The sequence below is a fragment of the Sinocyclocheilus anshuiensis genome, unplaced genomic scaffold, assembly GCF_001515605.1.
Source record: "Sinocyclocheilus anshuiensis isolate Anshui unplaced genomic scaffold, SAMN03320099.WGS_v1.1 scaffold396, whole genome shotgun sequence".
Lineage (NCBI taxonomy): Eukaryota > Metazoa > Chordata > Actinopteri > Cypriniformes > Cyprinidae > Sinocyclocheilus > Sinocyclocheilus anshuiensis.
Genome location: NW_015558623.1, coordinates 524,929 through 548,133, shown reverse-complemented (window position 1 = coordinate 548,133; position 23,205 = coordinate 524,929). Strand labels below are relative to the sequence as shown.

General features: G+C 35.8%; 1 protein-coding gene across 1 annotated transcript in view; it reads left to right on the top strand.

Moving 5' to 3' along the window:
- LOC107680721 (contactin-4-like) overlaps positions 1-23,205 on the top strand; it is a 151,655-nt gene that overhangs the window by 104,913 nt on the left and 23,537 nt on the right. The window contains exons 13-15 of the mRNA XM_016476755.1: positions 3,276-3,405; positions 5,470-5,620; positions 20,496-20,623. Of these exons, the coding sequence (XP_016332241.1) occupies positions 3,276-3,405; positions 5,470-5,620; positions 20,496-20,623 (409 nt within the window). The remainder of the gene's footprint in view (positions 1-3,275; positions 3,406-5,469; positions 5,621-20,495; positions 20,624-23,205) is intronic.

Sequence of the window (23,205 nt, the reverse complement as noted above, 5' to 3'; positions counted from 1 at the left end):
AAATCTCATTCAAGCTCAGCTTATCCCAAGGACTGACTGCTTTTTTATATGCCATGACTACAGTAAACCCTTTATTGACATTTAAAAAATTAATACTTAAAAAATGAGCTCACTCAAAAATGAAACTTGTGTCAGTATTTACTCATCCCCATGCCACTCCAATGAATTAATGAGTGAGAAATAGTATGAGTTTTATGGTCTTAATGGACCAGGAGGTAGATTAGGATCATCAGAAAAAAAAATCTAATCAAATCACAGAAATAAACGAAAAAGAGAGTGTGTGTGTGTGTGTGTGTGTGTAATGAATATTTAATATTACATTTAAACTTTGACTATAGCCTAGACATGTTGCATATTAATTGTACTAATTATGAACCTCAAAACACGTTTGTGTATTTTGTGTTACTCCATAATGATGTTCTATTTGAGGGCATTTGTAGTGTAGGTATAGGGCTCAAACATAACCTCAAGCCCAGGGGCCCCCGCCCCCCTAATTCCTATAATGTGTGTGTGTGTGTGTGTGTGTGTGTGTGTGTGTGTGTGTGTGTGTGCACAAAAAATAAAACATTTACATATTACACATTTTTACAAATATTGGTTTTAAATATTGTTCAACTTCTGCATTCAAAATTAAAATCAATTGCTTATTTCCCCCATAATTAACATTTATGTATACTAGACATTAAATCATTTGTTAAACTGATTTGTTCAACAAAAACGATTAATTCAGGAGCTGAAGAGATGAATGCCTTTATGAATCTGGATTCTTTCACTTTTGTTCAAAAATCGGAATCATTCATGAACGAAACACATGACTTTCTTTATTAATTAGTCATTGAATCATTTACTCAAGCAATTTGTTCAAAAACATTGATTAATTTAAGAACACCACTGTGTTTTGTTTGGACATGACCAACAGTGGTCTCTTTGGCTTCATTTGGAGTTATTTTTATTGGCAGATCAAAAACAGACAACATGCAAGCAGGGCTGTATGCAGGTTTTTATAAATACCGAGGTCTCAAAATAGAGATTGGTAGGGAGGTTCGGGGGCATGCTCCCCTGAGAAAATTTAGATTTTCCTGACCTACATGTGTGCATTTTAAGATGTTTTAAGGCTCATAAATTGGATAATAATATAGGCTTAAAACCAAGGCAGTGGGCAGTAGTAGCATAAATTATTTTTCAAGATAACAGATTCTTAAACATGAGAATCAGATTAAATGTTGCAATGAATGATCCACGCTACAAACTGGAAATAGAGAAGATATAGTTTGTTTGTTTATGAATTTAATAAACTCAGTTATTATCCTGGTAGCCTTCAGTAAAATCATGTGTCTAAAATGATTAAATATGACTATTACTTTTTATTTTATTTTTTATTTTTATTCACACTAATAGAAATTAATCTTTTCCAATAAGTTTAAACTGATTTCTACATTTTATGGCCATTTTTACCTTTATAAAACCTTTTTTTTTTTTTCTAAAAGTGTCCATTATCTTTTGAGTCAAATTATTACATTTAATCAGTGAATTAGAATAAGACATTTGGGCTTTTACCAAGCAAATTAAATCAACACAATCGTCATCTGAAGTGGCATTTAGATGTATTTACACACAGTTTAATGCAAGACATGAATGCATTTAACCTGCAATTACAAATGCATAAATAATGTTTTGATATATTAAACATAAAACGTTGAATACTGATATTTGAAGTGATTTAAAACGAAAAAAAAATCGAAAAAAATAGTCGAAATGTGAAATTAAAACCGCCAATAGGTGGCAGCAAATCACTGTTAATAAGTGAGTCATTGCGATTGAACCGAATCATTTAAACGGTTGATTCATTCAGGAACGAAACACCCTCATGTTGCTCAGAGATGCAAAACTGTGCTGTGGCTGTGTTTGGAATTATTTTTGTTGGCGAAATAGAGCAAAAACAGGCAATATGCTGTCTAAAACGTAAGTCTCTTAATGAACTTATTGTTTGAGCTGTTGTAAAAAATCAATATAACATTTGTAATCATGGTAATTTTTGGAGAAAAACGGCACTCTTCGTGTGAAATTGATTAACTATATGAAGTGGTATAAAATAATGATCATTCTAAATGAATTTTAATAGACTGAATAATGCAGTGAAAGAACGCACTCTGATGCGCACTAGCTCAGACTTCGCATAATGTACTCGTGCACACTGGTGTTTTGAATGGTTTTTGCAAAATACTTGATAATGTCAAATCGCACATCGTTAAAACAACAATTACGATATTATCGCAGACAATATATAACGCACAACCCTGCTGAGGCATCTCACATGAGAAGATCTGTTATCTTGGCTTTTTATCCTTGCAGCACTAAAGCAGTATATGTAATTAATTTACAACTTCTGTTATTGGAAAAATACCAAGGTCCGGACCTCGGGGACTTCAATGGTGGGTACGGCCCTGCATGCAAGTTACTCAATATTAACTTGTTTATTGAACTATTACATAAAAGAAATACCATATTCACAATTGTGCTGCGTTGTTGTATTTTTCCCCATTTTTTAGGTGAACTATTCCTTGCATACGAAAAATAAAGGGCTAAATGTGAAATATGAAAGGACAGAATACACTCTAAACCACAGCAGAGACTGTTCTGCCACTTTTCATGCCAGTTTTTAATATGAACCTGTCTTTTTATGAGCCTTTAAAATGTTGTTTATTTCTGTTGGAAGGAAACATGAGGTGGAAACTAAATGCTCTCAAGGTGACTAAGGCTGAAGGTTTATATATTTATTTATTTATTAACACAGGATATATACAGCTTTGATTGCAGTGTCCTGGTGTTTTAAGATGTCTTTCCTATTTTATGTTGTTTTATACACTATATTCATCAAATAACTTTGGTTAACATCAGAAGACATGCAGACTACATTCCATCACATATTAGAAATAGTATAAAGCTGTCAGATTTAAAATATTAGCCCAGCTTGTTTATAATGGCAAACATCATCCAGCCTCCCAACGGCTCGTCCGCGGAATACAGAGGCATGAGCTCTGGTTAAGAAGTAAACAAGCCAGGGCTTTATTTCCATCTCATAAACATACAGATTTATTGCCGTCGTTTTTGAGCAGCCTCCCTACGCAGTGTCTCCCATTAGTAATGAACATTCAGATTTATGATCGTTTCCATCAACCTCCAGACATGATTTACCTTCCCAGACACGTTGTGCTTTTATGCAGATTAGCAATCTCAGTAAAAGACTCTTAACGGAGATATCCTGTTTTCCACAGGAGAGGGTGCAGGTCATTAATGGCGCCCTGTCCATCACTCACCTGGTGCTCTCCGATATTGGAATGTACCAGTGCGTGGCTGGGAACAAGTATGGAGAAGTGTACTCCAATGCTGAACTCAGAGTTATCGGTAAGTGAAACCTGGTTAATTGCATTTGACTGAAATATTAGTGTGGTTTGTAAATTTACAAAGCACAAAATAATGACTACATTAATATAGCTTACACTCTTTAACTCATAACTATATGCTCCTAATAATGCCCACTTATGATTCATATAATGTAATTAGATGTGCAATATTGCTGATGGCGTGTGCAAGTAGGCAGTAGTTCTTATTCGGAGGTGATTTTCTGTCAAAAAGTTTTTTGTTGCTCTGCAGTGTTTGCATTTGTTCAAGAAGTCAAACTACAAATGACTTGCTGCAAAAGGTTTCTGCATATTAAATTGGGATTGCGATTGTCATGGCCAGTAGCATTACACTGCAGAGCTGTGTTTACTTGCCGTCTACATCCACATTCTATTCACCCACGTCTTTCTTTGTTTATTGTTTTGCCATAAAAATTCATCCGCCAAAGTGGCCAAGAAACTGAACTCACAGGAGAATAATTGTCAGTCCCTCGCGCAGATAAAATAATTGAAGTGCCTTTTAAAAGACAGAGTGGGAAGATTGTAAAGCCGGAGAAATTATCATAATAAAAACTCATTTGAGTGGGGAACGTGGAAAAGGAAGAGGAAAGGACATGACATTTTCCCTTTGTTTTTCTTAGCAGAGAAAAGGAGTGTGTGATAATTAAAGTGTGCCACATACGCTGAGCCTCTGCTCTGCCATCTCTGGTTCTACATCATACGTACCCGTGTACACATGCCTTCCTTTGAAGTACAGTGATTAGAGAGGATGTGCTCTGAATAGTCCTTAATCCTCATGTCTGCGTACCTGTAATTATGGTCAAATATGAAGGGAAAAATTGGCCTGATGCATGATGGTCTTCGGTTGTTAAATAATATTGTTGTTAAATATTTATACGGTTCTTTGTGTGTCCTTTAGGACCGAAAATAATAGGGATAAGAGGGGTAAATGAAAAAATCACAAACCGCTATGCCGCAACTCTGATGTTTTCAGCCTAAACTGTTTGCACAGTAACATCACTAGTGATCAGATTTTAAATTTAATTGAGATTGGCATAATTAGAAGAGCCATTTAAATTGTCCTGTGACACTGATTCATGACACTCAATCAGTGCTGGTTTCTATGGAAGCTTATTTCTGCGATAGATTCAAAAAAATAAAATAGGTATTTGGCAATTTTCATATCACAATTATGAGTTTTTTGCTCACAATTGTGAGTTTATATCACTCTGTTCAGACTTTTCTTAACAGAATTGTGAGTTAACATCTCAAAATTCAAGTTAGCGTTCTTTTTCTAAGATATAAACGTAAAAAAAGTTAGAATTGTGAGTTTATATCACTGAAAAACATTAGAATTGTGAGATATAAAGTCAGAATTGCGGAGAAATAAAGTCAGAATTGTGAGTTTATATCGCTGAAAAACATTAGAATTGTGAGATATAAACTCAGAATTGCAGAGAAATAAAGTCAGAATTGTGAGTTTTATCGCTGAAAAACATTAGAATTGTGAGATATAAACTCAGAATTGCAGAGAAATAAAGTCAGAATTGTGAGTTTATATCGCTGAAAAACATTAGAATTGTGAGATATAAACTCAGAATTGCGGAGAAAAAAGTCAAAATTGTGAGTTTATATCTCAGAAAAAATTATTTCTATTTCTGTTTATTATGAGATAGAAACTCAGAATTGTGAGAGTCATAATTACTTCTTTTTTTATTATTCCATAGCAGAAATAACCTTCCATATGTTTCCTTCCTGTGTTGATTTATTTGCTTTTGAAAGAAATTTATGGTTGGATTTTTGGTTTTGTTTTTATTTTATTTTATTTTATATATGTATCATTTAATTTTTTAAGAGAAAGACAGTACATTTTAATTGTGTATATCTCCTAAAAGTGAATTTTGTCATGCCACTTTACATGCCATTTTCCTTGTTTTGATCCCAAAACATTCCTTTATTTGTATTTAATTAAAATAGTTGCATGAGACAGAGAGTTTCAGCTGGGGGTTTTTTCTGTGTTTTCTGATGACGTATGCTCTTAAAATCTAAAACTTGTCTTTCGTTTCAGCTGTCGCTCCTGATTTCTTCCAAAATCAGCTGAAGAGCCACACTTTAGTCAAAGAAGGCGGCGATGTTCTCATTGAATGCAAGCCAAAGATGTCTCCTCGAGGCACGATCTCCTGGCACAAAGACAACGACGCCCTCCGAGAAAGCAGCAGGTAACTCCCTTATCCCACTCAGATGTCATTAGTCATATCTACGGATCCTTTCCTCTGTTTCAGTCTTTTTATATAATGCAACAGAACCAGAGCTTTTCCAGTCTGATGCAGGAACAGTCAACAGGACTGTAGGATGATGAGCCCACAATACTGCGGTTGTGCTCCAGATCGGTTTTTTTATATATAATGTCTTTGTCAAATCATTTCTGTTATTTACTGCAACAAAGCACTGCCACTGACTTTGGCCATTCATCTCTGCCTGTGGAATCCCACTACAGCAACTAGAGAAAAAGCATGTCTCAGCATGTCTCTGCTAAGGGTCGCAACAATATGTCTCTAGTGGGATTGGTGTTTCAGTTTCAACTGCTCTTTTCTCTTTCTATAATTCTATTTTACTATTTTCTTTCATGCTATTTTTCTATTTTTCTCTTTCTGTTATTTGCTCACTCCCCTAAACGCAAGAGGTTTCATAGAGAGCCATTTTCTGCAGACGTGTATTGCGGTTCTCTAACATGTGCCCTGTTATCAGAGGTACTTCCTTAAAATATTCGAAATAAACTGTGAAATATTATATGCATATACAAATATTGTTACATGAAATATAATCAAATTAGGGTGATGTGAATGCAAATTATCTCATACATTTTATTACTTAAACTGCCATTCAAAAGTTTGGATCATTATGTTGTTTTTTTCTTTTTCTTTTGAAGAAATTAATACTTTTATTCAGCAGGGATGCATTAAATTGACAGTAAAGACATTTATAATGTTACAAAATATATCTATTTCAAATGAATGCTGTTCTATTGAACTTTGTATTCATTGAAGAATCCTGAAAAATGTATCACGGTTTCCAGAAAAAAAATATTAACTAAAATGTAACATTTATAATAAGAAAGACCAAAATCAGCATATTAGAATGATTTTTGGAGGATCATGTGACACTGAAGACTGGGATAATGGCTGGCAAAAATTAAGCTTTGCTATGACAGGAATAAGTAACATTTTATATTAAAATAGAAAACCACGGTTTTAAATCGTAATAATATTTTGCAATATTATGCAGCCTTAGTGAGGATAGGAGAGTTCTTCCAGAAACATTAAAACATCTTGCCGACCCAAACTTTTGAATGGTAGTGCACTTCATACCCAGACAGCATTTTATGCATATTAAACCAGTCTAAAACCAGCCTAAAGTGGTTTATAATGGTTCGTATGGTCTCCTAGTCTGGATCAATTCATGTTTAGTTGTTTTGGCAGGTTAACCAGCTGGTTTCCCAGCTTGACCAGCTGCCAAGTGGCCAAAGACTTTCTAAAACCAGCAAAACAGAACAGTCTAACTATCTCAAACTGGTTTATACATTTTTTTTTCAGCAGGGCTATGATGTCCTGAAATACTCTAAAGGCATTTATTTCTAATTAGAAACAGACGTATATTTGTATCCAGTGTATTTTCGCACTAAAATTTGTCTAAAAAAAGATGCACATTTCATGTAGAAATCAGTGAGCACACTCAATTATTCAAATGAAGCCCGATGTTCTTATTAACAGCTCCGGTATGGATCACACAGTCACTCATAACTGGACTCTGCAGATTTATCAGGTGACCAGTGGTGTCCCCTCCCAAGCAAAGGCAGGGTGTTAATCAACTTCTCTTCACTCTTAGTAGGAGGTCAGCATCCTTGCCAGACCAGCCTTTATCAACAAGCATATAGAGTGGCAGCCAGACACAGCTTGATACAAGTGCAGTATGTCACTGACCTGGAGCGTTTGCGTTTGACCACACTGGGATAGGCAAAGTTCAGCGCATCTGCGTGTGTTTGTGTATGCATCTGTCAGTGTGTGCACACCACGCTTGCCCATCATTTACATATACAAAGTTGGTGTTGGTGCTCATCAAACAGAGTGGCGGGCCGTTTGCATAAGGGTTACGCTGCCAATGTCCTTGAGCTGTCCTGTGTGAGAGGACAGCAAAGCCGACAAAGTCTTGATGTCTACACCTTGAAGAGTCAAGGCAGGAAATTGATTTGCCATGTGACGTCTTTCTCCTTTTCAATTTGTTTGCATCTCTTCTTTATTCTTTTAAACACTAAATTCAGGAATTTTATCCACTGATTTGTGCCTCAAAAAGTGTTTGGCACTGACAGTAAGTGACACTTTAAAATGTCTGAATGTGATTGCATTCAATGACAAAATATCAAAATAAGTGGCATTTATTTTCAGGAAGGATAGCATCCTTTTCAAGCAAAACATTTCAAAAAAAGATTTTAAATGATAAAACAAAAGCATTTAGATACTTAATGGTTGTCACACTTAATTGCTGGTCAGTGGCTTCGTAAATAAAGTTATCAGAAAGAATTATCCAGAAAAATGAAGTTAGCCTGATATTTTGTTATCTAATGCAGTGAAATTTAGACAATTTAAGTGTGGCCTAAGTGTCCAAAAACATTTTGGAGCTGCTTTTTCTTGATCTTATCATGGAAGATTTTTTTATTGTCCTGCTTGGCACAAAAACGTCCTAAACCCTACCACTTTAGATAATAGTCTTTGCTGTGCTTTATTTGCTATAAATATTGTGTTAGGCAGTGCTTGGTTTCTTTTGGGGAACCAAGTGTTCCATAGTTACAAAGATTTCTAAGAGCCTCATCTGAATTTTAAAGAGCTCATTTAGGTGCCAAAAGGGTGTTTTTCTGTTTAAGTGGTTGCATTTTGACTCCAAAGAATAATAAAAAAAAGGCATCATACATATCTTACAAGATATTTAAATAATGAATCTTGCCACTCTGCCTGTGCAGTCAGGAAGAATAAATAAGACAATGACTGAGTATTTATTAATGTAAAATCAGAACATTATTTTTAAATGCCATTTGGGCCCTCTCTGTGGTTTAGAACAAAATAATGCTCTTTTTCGCTTTTGATAGGGAATGGTTTTCCACATAGACCTCTTCACCTATCTTTGACACGGAGGTAATTAAAAAGAAAAATGGATAAATCACGAGTTTGCACGCACATGTCCCAGGTTGTATTGTGGCCAGCGAGGTCTGGTCAGAATGTTTGATTGCATTGTCAATAGATGGAAGCCAGCCAGGGAACTTTCTGCAGAATTGAATGTATTTCTGGAAAATGCTGACTTTCTTTCAAGCTCCTTTGGCAATGTCTTGCACACCTACGTACACTTATGTACTCCTACGCACACTTTTAAACTGATATTCATTCCAGTTATTTGTTATAAAAACTGCATAAGCTTCATTATGTACATCAAAGTAGTTCATTTCCTCTGAGAAATTAAAGTACTTTCTCAAATTAAGTACTTTTACTTTCATTTGAAAAAGTAATTTTCTCAAAGAAAGTACTTTTTCAAATTAAAGTACCTTCTCCAATCACTTTAGTGTTTAAATCATTTATAGCTTGATAGTCAATAGTGTGAGTTTGGGGCAGAACTACATGTTAAATGACCAACAGAAGACAGGAGCTTAAATAAATGAGGTTACATTAGGGGTGTAACAATATATTATGTCAGAATATATCACAATAGAAAAATGCAACAATGAATATTGTGGATAGCAACAATGTGTATCGTGTAAAGTTCACATAATATGGTAAACCTGGAAGCTCACACATTTGAGCTTCCATGTTTATTAATTATTATTAATAAATTAAAATTAAAATACATTAATAAAATACAATATTTAAAACTTCTCAAATGTATGTAGTGAGGGACAAGCAAGCATATGCATACCATAATTCTGTGTTTTTAGCTAAACACAATAATTAATATATTTATATATGATAAATGAACCGGTACGGTTTGGTACCTGTTTATCATATTACTATTATTAGTAATAATTTTAAAAAATTAACTCTAAAGTGTTGTGAGAGTATTGATCAGTATTGAATCGTGACATGAGCACAATACAGATACACATATGGAGAGATATATATTATATATATATTTTTTTTTTTTTTTTTTTTTTTTTTTTTTTTTTTTTTTTTTTTTTTTTTCTCTTATTTTACAATCCATTGACAAGTATAATAAAATCAAGTCCCATCTTGCTTTTTTGTATGTGATTCATATGTGAAATAAAAGGATTGCAAATGCAGTTTCATGTCGGCTTCAAGATTTGCTTTATTCCACTTATTTATATTGCGTCCCTGTCAGCTCTCGCTAACCTTGTAAACAGCAGCAGGTATAAAGACACCACTCTCATTAAGTGGAAATGCCATTAGAGACTAATTCATAATCAGATTTATTGTTTTATGCAAATGGTAGCGTGTGCGTGCGTGTATGTGGATGCATGCTGAGTGCATGCACCTGTCTGGGAGCCAGACCTAATCAAAGAAGGGTGCATTTAAACTCCTTTTGTGTAAGATTAATTGGCATAATTGTGCAAGCTCTCCTTGATGGCAGAGAAGGAGAGGAGACGATGTCACCAGCAGGATAATCCATCTTCATAGCAGCAGCCTTTTTTTTTCTGCCAGAGAGAAGAAGAGAGAGATCGAATAGGAGGGAGGAATGCTGTTTCTGTCTTATTTATAACTAATGCGTCTACCTGGACATTCTATAGATCAGTGCTTCTAAACTAGCAGGTTGTGACCCTTATATGGGTCGTAGGACTGTTCTGATTGGAACATCTACTCTCGTTGTCGCAAACTAGTCTTTGTCGCAAACTAAACTATGAAGCGTATTTTTAGTACTGTATGCATATGTGTGTAAATCTTACAAAAGTGATATTGCAAAATGAAAATCAATTTTATTTTGCTTGAAGAATATGCTGTTTTTTGTCATAATATATATATATATATTGTATACTGAATTTTATTGGTACTGTGCTGATTCGTTACTTGATGTCGACTTAAATGACAGTGGTGGCAAGAAAGCCGCTGAAATGGCAATGTGAATTTATTTTTTATTTTTTTGACTAAGATAGTGGCAGCTTCTGAACCGCACACAAAGTTGTACACTGCAGTAAAATAAATAATACCCATAGGAGAAACACATAAATAAAGGAGATAGGGCAGGGGATTTGTTCTAGATATACTATCAGCTGTTTTAGGTAGGACAGGTCAGCGGATGGGCTGATGTTTTCGAGCTGACTTTGCTGCGCCAGAGTGCATGTTTCCGAAGCTGATTTAGAGTTGATTGTACATGACTGCTGTGCAATAGTGTCGGGTTGACCGCTAATTGTTGCCTGTGCTGATGTGCACTTGTTTAACAAACAGTTAGGGTTATAATAAGTTTGTGTGCGGCTTGGTGCAGCCCAAGGGAGGTTATTAAGAGTGGCTAGTTGCTAGATACAATTGCAGCCTGTGTGTGTCTGTGTGCACTTCTTTTTTACTAATAGCAAATTATTTAATTGCATTGACCATAATATTAGGCACATATTTGTATTTGAGCAAAGGGTTGTCTGTGGTTTCAGACAGTAAAGGTGATTCATTACCTGATTCATAATCTGAAATCTGTACGCGTTCAGAACTAGGTGACAATATTATATGTACAAATTTAAGTTAACACAAAGGATCAAAGGTTTTCTGTGGAGGCATCGTTTTTAAAAGACAAACTAATGAAGAGTTGACTCTCTTTTTTTCACAAAGCTGTGTGTCTGAAATTGCCCTCTCTCAAAGAATAGCCTTTTGAAGAAGATGAAAGGTTGCCTGGTATATATGATGGAATGGGTTTTGGAGGAAATTTGGACTGTCTTCTTTTGATCTTCATGAAATTTTTGGTTGTGGACTGTTGCGGAGGAAGTACACAAGAAAACCAGGGCCAAATGTACATATGGGTAAATCTCTGAAAAGTAATTGCACCCCAAAATCAGAAGAAATAAGAAATATTTTTTGCTTAAATTAAGTATATTTTTATGATATATGCATTGTGGCATTATTTTTATGGCAAGAAACATAATTACACCAATTCCCATGCTAAAAATATTATATATCAAAATTATTTATACATTAAAGTTGTATTTTTGATACTTTGATTATTAAATAAGAGAATGTAATAATCAACCATAAAATGTCCAGACATTACTGTAATTATTTCTGACAAAAATGGACTTTGATTGGATTGTTCCATAATTAATCACCCAAAGGAGAAGTTTCACTTGGCACAGTAGCACAATAAAAAGAAAAGAATAAATAATATACAAAGAGAAGAAAAAATGCAATAAATATCTTAACATCAAGGAAAATATTATAAATAATATGAAATGTGGTCAATTGGTCAAATATGGTCAAAACAGATCAGTTGAGTATACATGTATTGAAGTTATTGTATAATAGGTAAAATAAATAAAATAATATCAGTAAAATAAAGGAGAATAAACACACACACACACACACACACACACACACACACTATCCTAGATATTCATGTGACAAATTAAAAGCATGTCAACAGTGGTTATAAAACAGGCTTCATTTTCTATATAATCTTTTTTCTAGTATAATTATTCAGTTTGTTTGCTTTTTTGACCTGTTTTTGTGAACATAATTATACACCAATAGACCGTCTTGTGGTAACACGCTAATGTTGAGTTAACTTCCCACTTGTAGATGCGGTCTGTGTCTTTACAGAGCGAGAGCGAAAGATGAAGCAGAAGAGCGAGGAGGAGTGGGATGAGTACACTCTATGAAGTGATTGCTTGTCAGGATGATTTCCATTTAAAAGCGCGTCTGCCACTGAAGGCTGTGGTGCAGGTGAATGAAGGGCAGCGCGATATCAATTCAGAAAGCTCCATATTGGAGAAGTTGTGGAGGCAAGCACAGCTGCTGTCATTGCTGATATAGAACACGTTTGAGGACTGGGATCCGTTTACTTATCTAATTAAGCCCACTTTCCCTTATCTTGTTATTGTAGAATAAAGCATTAACTTGATCAGTCTAATGCTTAAAAGCATCTGAATGATGTGTCGCCGTAACTATCCTTCCTTCAAAACCAGGTGTTTTAATATAATAATCATGGTAAAAACACACAATGTAGGCAACATGCTGTTGCATTTATTAAAAAAGAAACTTGTTTATTATTCTTTGATGTCTCATTCCGTTTTTTTTTTTTTTTTCTCACTGAAGCCTATTGTTCTGTTTTTTTCCCTCTTTTTAATCTAATTGAACACCTGTTTGGAACTTGCCGTCTCATGGACACAGAGATTGAACATCATACCGCCATAAAACAGAGCGTTTCTCACAGCCAAAAAATAAATACCGAATACATCTTCCTCATTAGCTCACCTTAAGGCTCATCCGCCTAAACTGTTGTGTTGCCAGCTCATATGGTTCATTTTAATTTCATATTCCTCTCTCACCAAGGGAAATTAGGCGGTGTCAGTCAGCAGAATGTCATTTGAAGGGGAATGGGCCCACCAGCGGAGATCTGGAACATGCCCCAAAGCTTCAAATTCTTGGTTAAAACCCAACTGTAGAGGGTCTCTATCAACATATTACCCGCCCCTTTAAATAGAATGTCATTTATTTAACCTCCTATGGCTGTGTTTTGCTAATGTTGGCTAAAAGACTCTTTAACTAGCAGAGCATAATTTGATATGCCGTGTGGTGCGGCCGTGCCACAGACAATCTATAGGTATAGATTTGCACGGCAGACAATTGGTCAGTCAAGATGGTGGACAGCACATCGATTGCCACTAATGTTATGTTTGCAGTCTCTCACAACTGATGCGCAGCTTTAATTAAAACCTCAATGGGACAATTAGTATGAAAAAGGTATTTTTTGACATTTTCCTTAATGGGTTGCAAATGTCTAAAACCATATTTGAAAATCTGGATTTATTTTTTGACATTTAAACATGGAACATTTTAAGATTTTGAACATTTTAAATTGACTTAAAGAAATGTGTGAGAATTTGCGTTATTTTTGGTCACTAATCACATTTGTGACATTGCACTGCTTTGTACAAAAGGTCAAATGTTCTTGTTTTCACTCTAATTGTTAAATCAATAAAATAATTCTTAATGTCAAATTTGTCTTAAATTCGAAAAATGCTAAATATAAGCATTTTCACTTGTGGTTTCAGACTTTTGGACCCATATGTACAGTATATGAATCCCCTTCCTTTTTACTGCAGTAATAACTCTCTTCAGGAGAAATTAGTTTAATTTGGTGAAACAAAACTCAACCAGAATGCAAATGAATGCAGAGATTTGGCCGTGATTAGTTTGGCATGCTCTTTACTAGTCTAAGTGCCATGTTAGACTTGGCGGGATTAGTTTTATCTTGGAGGACTGGAGGCTAATATCATTTTTCAAAGAACGAATGTGCCAGCGCAGCACCAGTAATCCATCTTGGTTCCTTCGCACATTTCGGGCAGCACATGTGTGTTGCTTTTTATTCCTAGAAGGAATTGTGTGCATATGAGTGTGAAAAAGGGAGATGAGTATCAGTCTGAAAGAATGAAGCTGAAGAGCCATTTGTGATTAAAGGAGCCCGGTTTGAGTACACCCACAAGCCCACAGTGTTTGGCCCCTGATAAACACCGTTTCTCTGCAGCTGCTGACCCTGGGGATAGATATTGCTGGAATTAAAAGCCACTCTTACTACTGGAAATATGCCTTGCACTGCAAACATGAAATGATAAAATGTTCATGTATTTTCATTTTTGTTTCTGTTTGGGTCTTTTTGTGTTATTCTGCATCTTATTATTATATTTAGTTTATTCTTGAGTACTGGGACAAAACAGGCTGCAGAACTGAAAAATGCTAGGTTATGTTATGGAATTGTTTTAGATTCATTTGTTAAACATGTCCTGCTTCTTTCATTTTCTCTCACAATGGTTTTTTTTTTTCTTGTTTGATGCTCAATATAGTTCAACACCATGTCAAAATGATGTATCAAATAGGTAGTAAGTACTGATAAATTTAGCATTAACTTTGATGAATGAATCAGTTGAGTCAAAATGATAGATTCAAACTGATTTTTAGTTCTAGCTATTGAACTGTCACCACAGTCAGATTGAAAACCATGTTTTTTGTAGTACGTTTTAAATGTAGTAGCCATGATGTTCTTTTGCTTGATACTAATAGAATCTGCTTAAGCTCTGCGGCTCGAATATAAATTTGGCACCTATTTATTTTAGGTTTACAAAAGTAGAGATTGGTACTTCTTCCTCCACGTTTGTCTTTACTCTCTTCCTTTTTCATTTTTACAAATCTCCCCATTGCCATGGAAACTTAATGCTGGTCCCCCAGAGACGAGGGGTCAACGTGCCTAGCGCTCACAGGAAATGTCACAGCCGCTTTAGCTCGCAACTGCGCCGTTCTTTTGCTATTTTAATACCGAAAGGAGAAACACACTATTGTTCACAGCTGGTTGTCTGAAATGCCTGCTCTTTGAGCTTGGCTAGGTGTCCAGATGCTTCTGTCAATCATTTCTTATCACTCCCATTATATCTGAATTGCCAAGCCCTTTGGACACCCGCGGAGTGAGCGACACCCGCATTATTAAACCCAAGAGCCGTCTCTGACTGACAAACCAAATAATGCCCATCGCAAAGAATAGATAAAAGCCATGGGTGAATTCTATGTGAGTCAATTTCAGCGGTTTCTCTTGTAAATACGCCCCAAATTTGGAGCATATTAGAGATGTTGAGCTCATGGCACATTGGATTTACTTCACTTCATATTTTTGCCTTTATATATATCAGTGTATCTCGAAGAAATCAGTGTCTTTCCCAGTATTCCTGATTTATAGTGAATTTAATCAATATGGCCTGCATTATAAATGTAACTATACCACATTAACAGTAAGTCAGTAGGATGCTGTAATTTGTAAAAGTTTGACATGGTTATGTGAGTGTCAGATGCGGCGATAATGAATGTTATGTCTTAAGAACTATTGACTCGTATACACAAAAAAAATCAATATGAATTACCTGGCTATTGGAAAAGTGTCAGAAGACAACCTTTTTGTTTCCCATTTTCCCCTTCTCCTCTTTTTACCTTGACCAACAAGTGATTGCTCTGTTGTTCTAGCGATAACGGCGAAACTCATCGGAAGGCTCTTTTTTTTTTTTTTTCTTCGTGGCAGTAATTGCCGACTAACCTTGAGGTTGAGGAGTCGAAAGTAAAGGTACGCTCATCAAGGTGGCTTCCCTTAAGCAGATCTCTTGACAGAGCGTGATCTGAAATGACCTGTTTCTGCCTCCCCCGGTTTATTTATCCAACTGACAAGGTCGTCAGTTTATCAAACATGTTTCCCAGCAGAAGGCCTGCTGAGATATGGACACGTGATCCATCTAAGTATCCTCCTCTCTCACACCCCTCTTTAGGGTATTAGCCCTCAACATAGATCAGCCCTTCACGTTTGGGTCAACCCTCGTGCCCCATTTGGAGGATAAAACGACCTATCTGGTCCTTCTGCTTCACCCCGCTACATAACCCTCCCTCTGGGTCCTCGGTAAATGTTTTTAAAAAAACATCACTGATGGAACACAACCTCCAGGTAGGTCAGAGAAGGCCAGTTAGTGCAAGAGAGTTGCAACCCACTTAAATGCACTGTTGTCCTGGGTCATATCTGGGAGCTCGTACAGTTATGCAACATTATTTATGAGATTTTGCCTTTATACTTGAGTTCTATTCACACTGTTAGTAATTCAAATACTGCAGGTTGTTGAGTCTTTACTGTTGGTCACTAGATGGCAGATTTATCCGTGCTCCTGTTGAAAGTCAGCTGCTTGTTTCACACTACTGCCTGTTTGCAAGAGTTTAACTCTTCTGAACTTGGAATGCCAGTGGCCACTGTCACTCATGTTGCTGCCAATTGAAAAATTAATGACTTGGGTCACTTTGTCTGCAAATCGCTGTCAGGATGAAAGCTCCTTTGCAGGAAACTCAAGAGAGATGAAAAAGCGGTGAGTGGGAGAAGGAGGGAATGGGATCAGGAGCTAAGACAAGTCCGATTTTAACCTCCTTTGCAGGAAACTCAAGAGAGATGAAAAAGCGGTGAGTGGGAGAGGGAGGGAATGGGATCAGGAGCTAAGACAAGTCAGATTTTAACCTGTCAGAATATGCACTGTATATTCTCTGAGAATATTTATAACAGCATTTTTTTTTTTTTTATATTTTACATAAAAAAACTTTTTAAACTTTATTTATGCTTTATATATTACATAAGCACACCAGTAGGTGGCGACAAGTGAATCATTCACTCAACTGAATTCATTTGTTCATAACACTGATTTATTCAGCAATGCCTCTTTTATTTTATTCTAATTTATAACATTTTTGAATTTTTGAAATATTATTATTATGTTGTTTAAAATTTATTTTAATCTGATTTTAGACTCATGGTCATCAAATCAAACACAAAATGGTTAATTGTTTTGCCGTTTGGTTTTGCAAAAACAGAGATTTGGAATTCTTGTTTTTCTATCATGATTTCCTCTTTTTGAAGACAAGGTGGTCAATAAATTATTTTGTGTGTTTATTTCACCTTGCTTAAGACTGTTCTATTTAACCTAGTGTTAAGTGGAAGAAATTCTGAAGAGCCCGTTTAAGAGCTTGTTGAAGTTTAAGTGATGCGCTCAGACTGCAAATGCCTCAACAAAGTCAACAGGATTTTTATTATTCCACTCATGCTTCCATTTCAGAAGCAGATGTTTTGAAATGAAAAAGAATATATTAACAAATATTAAGGTCATGTTCCTTCACGCATTACAAGATTTTTCAGAATGATGCCTTTAGTTTTGTACCATTCTTACAAAACAAAAATTACAATTAAAAAGAGACCAATTCAGAGAGGTTTCTGGCATAGACTTTTTGCCAGTAAACAGCCAGAAGAGGCAACAAGTACTGTATTTAGCCCACACTGTCCAGTTTATGATTTCAAGAGGAAAGCTCCTACAGGATGTCTCTAAATAATACCTCCTATCTGTCTTCCCCAGCAAAACATAAAAGGACATAATAGCTCGCTTTTGCCTCAGTGGCATAGATGTCTTTGTATCAACTCTTAAGTACACTTCTGGGGAGATTAGAGAATTCCCTGCAACATGGTGCCTATCTTTAAACTGCTCACCAGCGCCGTGTCATACAAGCTTGTATCCTGGTAGGAGATTTACAGCTGTCCTTATTAGCTGTTACGAACAGGAGATGAGGAGACCAGCACTCAGGTTCATCTCGCTGGTGAATTATTGATAGGTCTTCGTTCACTCAGACTTGATGGAGGGACTGGTGTGCTTGTCCAGGAATAGATGCTCTCCGATTATGTTGAAGTCCACAGACTGCACCACCAACCTTAGGAGTCTCCTCTGTTTGAACCCATCAATGTCAGAATGCATCCATTAGGTTTGCTTACTCTGCTGAAAATACTGGCTTAGGAATTTTCGCACTGGCTTACACTGGTTAATGCTCTTTTTGGTGGATCAGCATAGCCAAATTTTGCTGGTTAAACAAGTTATAAAGCCTGCTAGAGACACCGTCAGCATCTCATGATGATTGAAGGATGAAATATTTAATTGCTCAGATGTTGCTCTTTCATAGCTCTGGAACCTTTTTAAATTACGCTTCATTTAAGTATCAACTTTTCTTTAAATGTTTCTCCTAAATTTCCCTAGGAGAAGCAAAACTTTCTCAGGATAGAAATCTGGGAAATAAGAGTTTTTCTCCTGGAATAGCCGTCTCAAACAAATGTATCTCATAGCTGCAAATGCAGGAGAGCTGCACAAAAGCAGGTCATTCTTTGATCTAGATAAGACAATGTGCTGGCCTATTTGTTGGTAGTCTCTGGAGGTAGGGTGCTTAACGGAGGAGCCAGGGAGAAAGGAAAAGAAGGGGAAAACTTCACCACTATCATTGATAAACTGTATTTAACCTGCTTTGTTGTGACCTGCAATTGTTGTGCATATCCATGTCTTGATGTTCTGGCTTACTTTTTGTCTGTGATTATATATACGCTACCATTCAAAAGTTTAGGGTCAGTAATAAATTAATACCTTTATTCAGTGTGCAGTGATCAAAAGGGACAGTACAATCATTTATAATGTTCTGTTTAAAAACAAATTCTGTTCTTTTGAACCTTCTATTCAAGGAAGCCTGAAAAAAATTATCAGTTTCCACAAAAATATTAAGCAGTACGATTATTTTCAACATTGATGAGAAATGTTTCTTGAGCACCAAATCTACATATTAGAATGATTTGTGAAGGATCATGAAGACTGGAGTAATGACTGCTGAAAATTCAGCTTTGCCAATGCAGGAGTAAAATAGATATTAAAATATACTGAACTCGAAAACGTTGTACAAATATTTCACAGTATTACTGTTTTTACTATATTTTTATATTAAAAATAAAAATAAAAAATCAGTCTTGGTTAGCATTAAAAAGTATTTTCAATATCATTAAGAATTTCTTACCAACCAAACTTTTAAACTGAAATGTTCCACTAAGATAAAAGATGTGTGACAGACACTGAAGGCTTTCCACTAGATGTTGGAACATGGCTGCAGGGATTTTCTCGGCACTGAGGTCAGAAACTGATGTTCCAATTCATCCCAAAGGTGTTCAGTGTGGTTCATGTCTGGGCTTTGTGCAGGCTAGTCGAGTTCTTCACACTCGGTAAACATATTTTACTAGTGCCATCCTATGACAGTGCCATGGGCAAAATCACTGAGCTCTTCGGTACACCCTATTCTACTGAAAATGTTTGTCTAAGGAGATTGCATGGGTGTACGTTTGATTTTATGCACATGTTAGTAATGGATGAAGCTCAAATAATATGTGATTGTCCATTTTGTGCATGTGTGCAGAAAACACCATATCTGACCATTGTGTGTTTTAGCCATTTTTTATTTTCTCTCTTTTACAATGTTTACCAAATTATCATTACATTTGCCACACTTCAAAAATGTTAATTAGAAATGTATAATTTATTGGGGTCTCCCCAGAATCATTAATGAAATCCACAGTTTGTGGAAATGGATTATTTCTATTCAACGTTTAGTCCACACCAATTAAACATCTCTCCCCCCCAAGCTATCACATCTATAATATGGCACCATGTTGTTGTGTTTCTCTCTCTCTCTCTCTCTCTCTCGCGCTCTCTCTCATTTCCTTTTTTTACTCACATTCATAACATTATCATGTATAACTTGCTTATGGCTAACTCCTCCTCGAGTATTGTGGCTAGAACAATTAGAATGCCATCATGAATTAATGAAGGCCTCCATTTTTTTCTCCTTCATCGTCAAGGTCTCCACATCATGCATTTTATCTTTGACGATGTGTTTTTAAGACCCTTTTATGTGCGTATGCACTACATGGGTTAAAGGCCGTTATTGTGCAAAGATCATTTCATATTTGAATTTTTGAACTGATTTTTCTATTGACCTACATAAAAACAGGTGTTAAAATTTACATTGGTTTGATTCTGGTTCAAGGATCAATATTTTAAAATATTTTAATGATCATTTTAAATGGCTTATGGAAAATATCTTGGCAGCATGAAGACTTTGTCCAAATACTCCTTCCAACAATTTTCTTTGTGGGAAAAAAACAAGCATTTCAGTGCCACCCGTCTTCCTCTTAAAAACACGTTGACAGCAAGTTTGTTGAAGGTGGGGATTTGAGATCTGACAAGACAAAGGATTCTTAGCGATGTGCAAAGGCTGAAAAACATTCAAAACTGTTCCGAAATTGCACTCTTTTCCCCCAAAACGGTCTCTGTAAGAACGTCTAGATCGTCTTGCATCACACACCTTCTTGAATACGTCTTGCATCACACACCTGAAGTCTCAAGTCTTAAATAGCTGCAAAACCTGTCGTCATACTTATATCCTGTCAAAAAATAAATCGCTTTTGTTGATTGTTGGCTTGAAATCACAGAAGCACTCTGAAGTAATATTATCATGTGTGTGTATATTTGCGTTGCAGAATTGCTATACTGGAGAGTGGAAGCCTTCGGATATCCAACACCACTAAAGCGGATGCTGGCACGTACACGTGTGTTGCCCATAACCAGTTTGGCGAGGCCAGCAGCTCTGGAAACCTGCTTGTTAAAGGTATTTGCTTCAGTTCAGTCATTTTGGAGTCTTTGAGGATAATAAAGTCTCTTCTGCCACATATTTATTGGATATTTGGTTTTATACATAAGATTCTGCGTTATGCATCCGCCCAATCCGCATTACAACATCTTTTCTGTATGCTCATATGTATTTTGTCTGAGTATATACCTTCCAAAGCTATCTGATCTTAGCCAAGTGGAATCCTTTTATTTCCTAATGAGATGAAGGAGTGTAGTGTCAGAACACCAGCATGGGGAACCCGGAGGGACCCAAATCACACTTGTGTTGAGTCACTGGAGCAGTGAGTTATTATGCTGTATTAAATGTGAATGAGCAGTGGGTGTGTGGTGCCGAGCATGTTCACTTAGAAGTGTTCTAAGGCTGGGGGGATTTTCAGGATGTAAGAACCACTCAGTTGAGGTCTCCATACCCTGAAATTTCAGTTTGAATTGGAATTTAGGTGTCAAACAGGATGCGTGCTTGCAATTCGAATTTTAAAAAGACATTCTAAAGGTAAGCAGCTGCAGTTTTTAAGTCGAAAAGACAAACTTAAATCTTGGCTGGACATCCTTCAGTTTCAGATGCAATTCAAATTCCAATTCAACTTCTTGTGGGGTTTTGCCAATTCATTTCCAACGTATTCATATAAAAGACTAATTCTTCAGTTCTGTATTTTGCACAGCCCTGAAGATGGGAGTGTCTGTTGTCTGGTTGTGGGCGTTACAAAATGTTGTAAGCCCAGTGAAGTGAATCACATATGTGATAAATTGCAACATTATGCATTAAGGGAAGGAATTAAGGCCATTTGGAGCAGTCCGGACTCTCATTTTTTATTTAATTCTGTTTTTAAATTGGATGGGCTGCCAGCAGTACTTGAACCACCAACTGTTATTTGCCCAGAAAGTTGGCAAAAATTCATAATGAAGGTGAAACAGGCAGCACGACTACAAATTTAGATTTAGTTACAGTATTTGGCAAAGGTCAAAATAAATGAGGAGAACGGCTGTGAAAAAATAATACACCAAAATCACAGATTTTTCTAACTGGTCTGGATTGGATTTTTCAAAGGTCGCCCAAGGTGGCTGAAGAACAGTGGCTAATTTGTTCTATAATTTTTACTGAGAGATAAAATCAAAAGTGCAACTGTGAAACACAATTTTACCTAAACTCCTCAGGGAAAATTAATTTTGTCCGAATAGGGCTTTTCCTTCATATTACAGTTTGTTTATTTAGGATGAATTAAATCCAAGAGCTTCAGAAAGTAAGTAAGGGTGAGTAAATTAATGACAGAATTTTCGTTTTTGGGGTAACTAACCCTTTAAACCAGCCTTTTCCAGTACAGCTATCAGAAGCACTTAGTACAAGTGGTTTCCAACCATTTTATTGATGGTCTTTCAAATATATGTCCTTAACAAACATTCAAGAGGTTTATTTTAATGTGATCCTGCAGAAAGCAAAGTTACAGGTCTATAAAAACCTCTGTATTTATCACCTCACTCACATAAAGTTATTTTAAAAGTGAATAATTTCTCAAACCGCAGGGTTTCTTGTGCCTTAAGTTTGACGTTTTAGTCTACTTCATTAACCTTTATCAGCCATTGAAACCCTAAATCATTGCATGTCAAGGGGAGATCCATCAAAAACTCAATAAATATTGAGTTTCCTTCATTTTGTATTCGTATGTATTAAGTTATTGACATGATGCATGGCAACGTGGTGTGAGTAAATGGCATTTATAGATAGATGGACTGGGGCAGAGGACCTTAAACACGACTGATAGATATATTCAATGACGCTGGGCACTTTTCACTTGCCAAACATGTCAACTGAAGTGATACGCCACTGGCAGCTATATGTCAACCTCCATTTTATCTCCATTAGTATGTCAGATGGGTGTACACATGCTGCATCAGCAAAGAAAATCCATAAATATACCATACAGTCAAAACAAATGTAGACAACTTTAGAGGGACGCAAAAACCTTATGCACTGCAAAAACATCTCATTTAGTATTCATACGTATTTGTTTGTTCACATAATCAAACTGATACCGTATGGCTAGCTTCTAAAATGTATATTATTATATGTGAATTTTGACCATTTTTTTTTTTATTTTAATAAAAAAATTGAGATTAATGAAATTAAATTCATTTTAAGCTTGTTTACCTGCTTACGGGTTTAGAACGACATGAGGGTGAGTAATTAATGACAGAATTTTCATTTTTGGGTGAACTATCCCTTTCAGTTCCAACCAGGGTCTGAAATTAATAAAGGCTCGTGGCAAAAATGGCCCACAAATTTAAGACAAAGGGGCAAAAAACAGCCCTTTGGCTGTTACGATTAAAATGAAATGGGTAAATGCTTTTTTTGCCCTTTTTTTTTTTTTTTTTATAAAAAAATTGAGATTAATGAAATTAAATTCATTTTAAGCTTGTTTACCTGCTTGGACATTTAATCAATTTTATTCTTCTCAGTAAAAAGAAAAAAAGGAAAATTAATTTAAATTAATAAAATAGTCATGGAAATGTATGTAGAGAAACTTTATATATATATATATATATATATATATATATATCTCT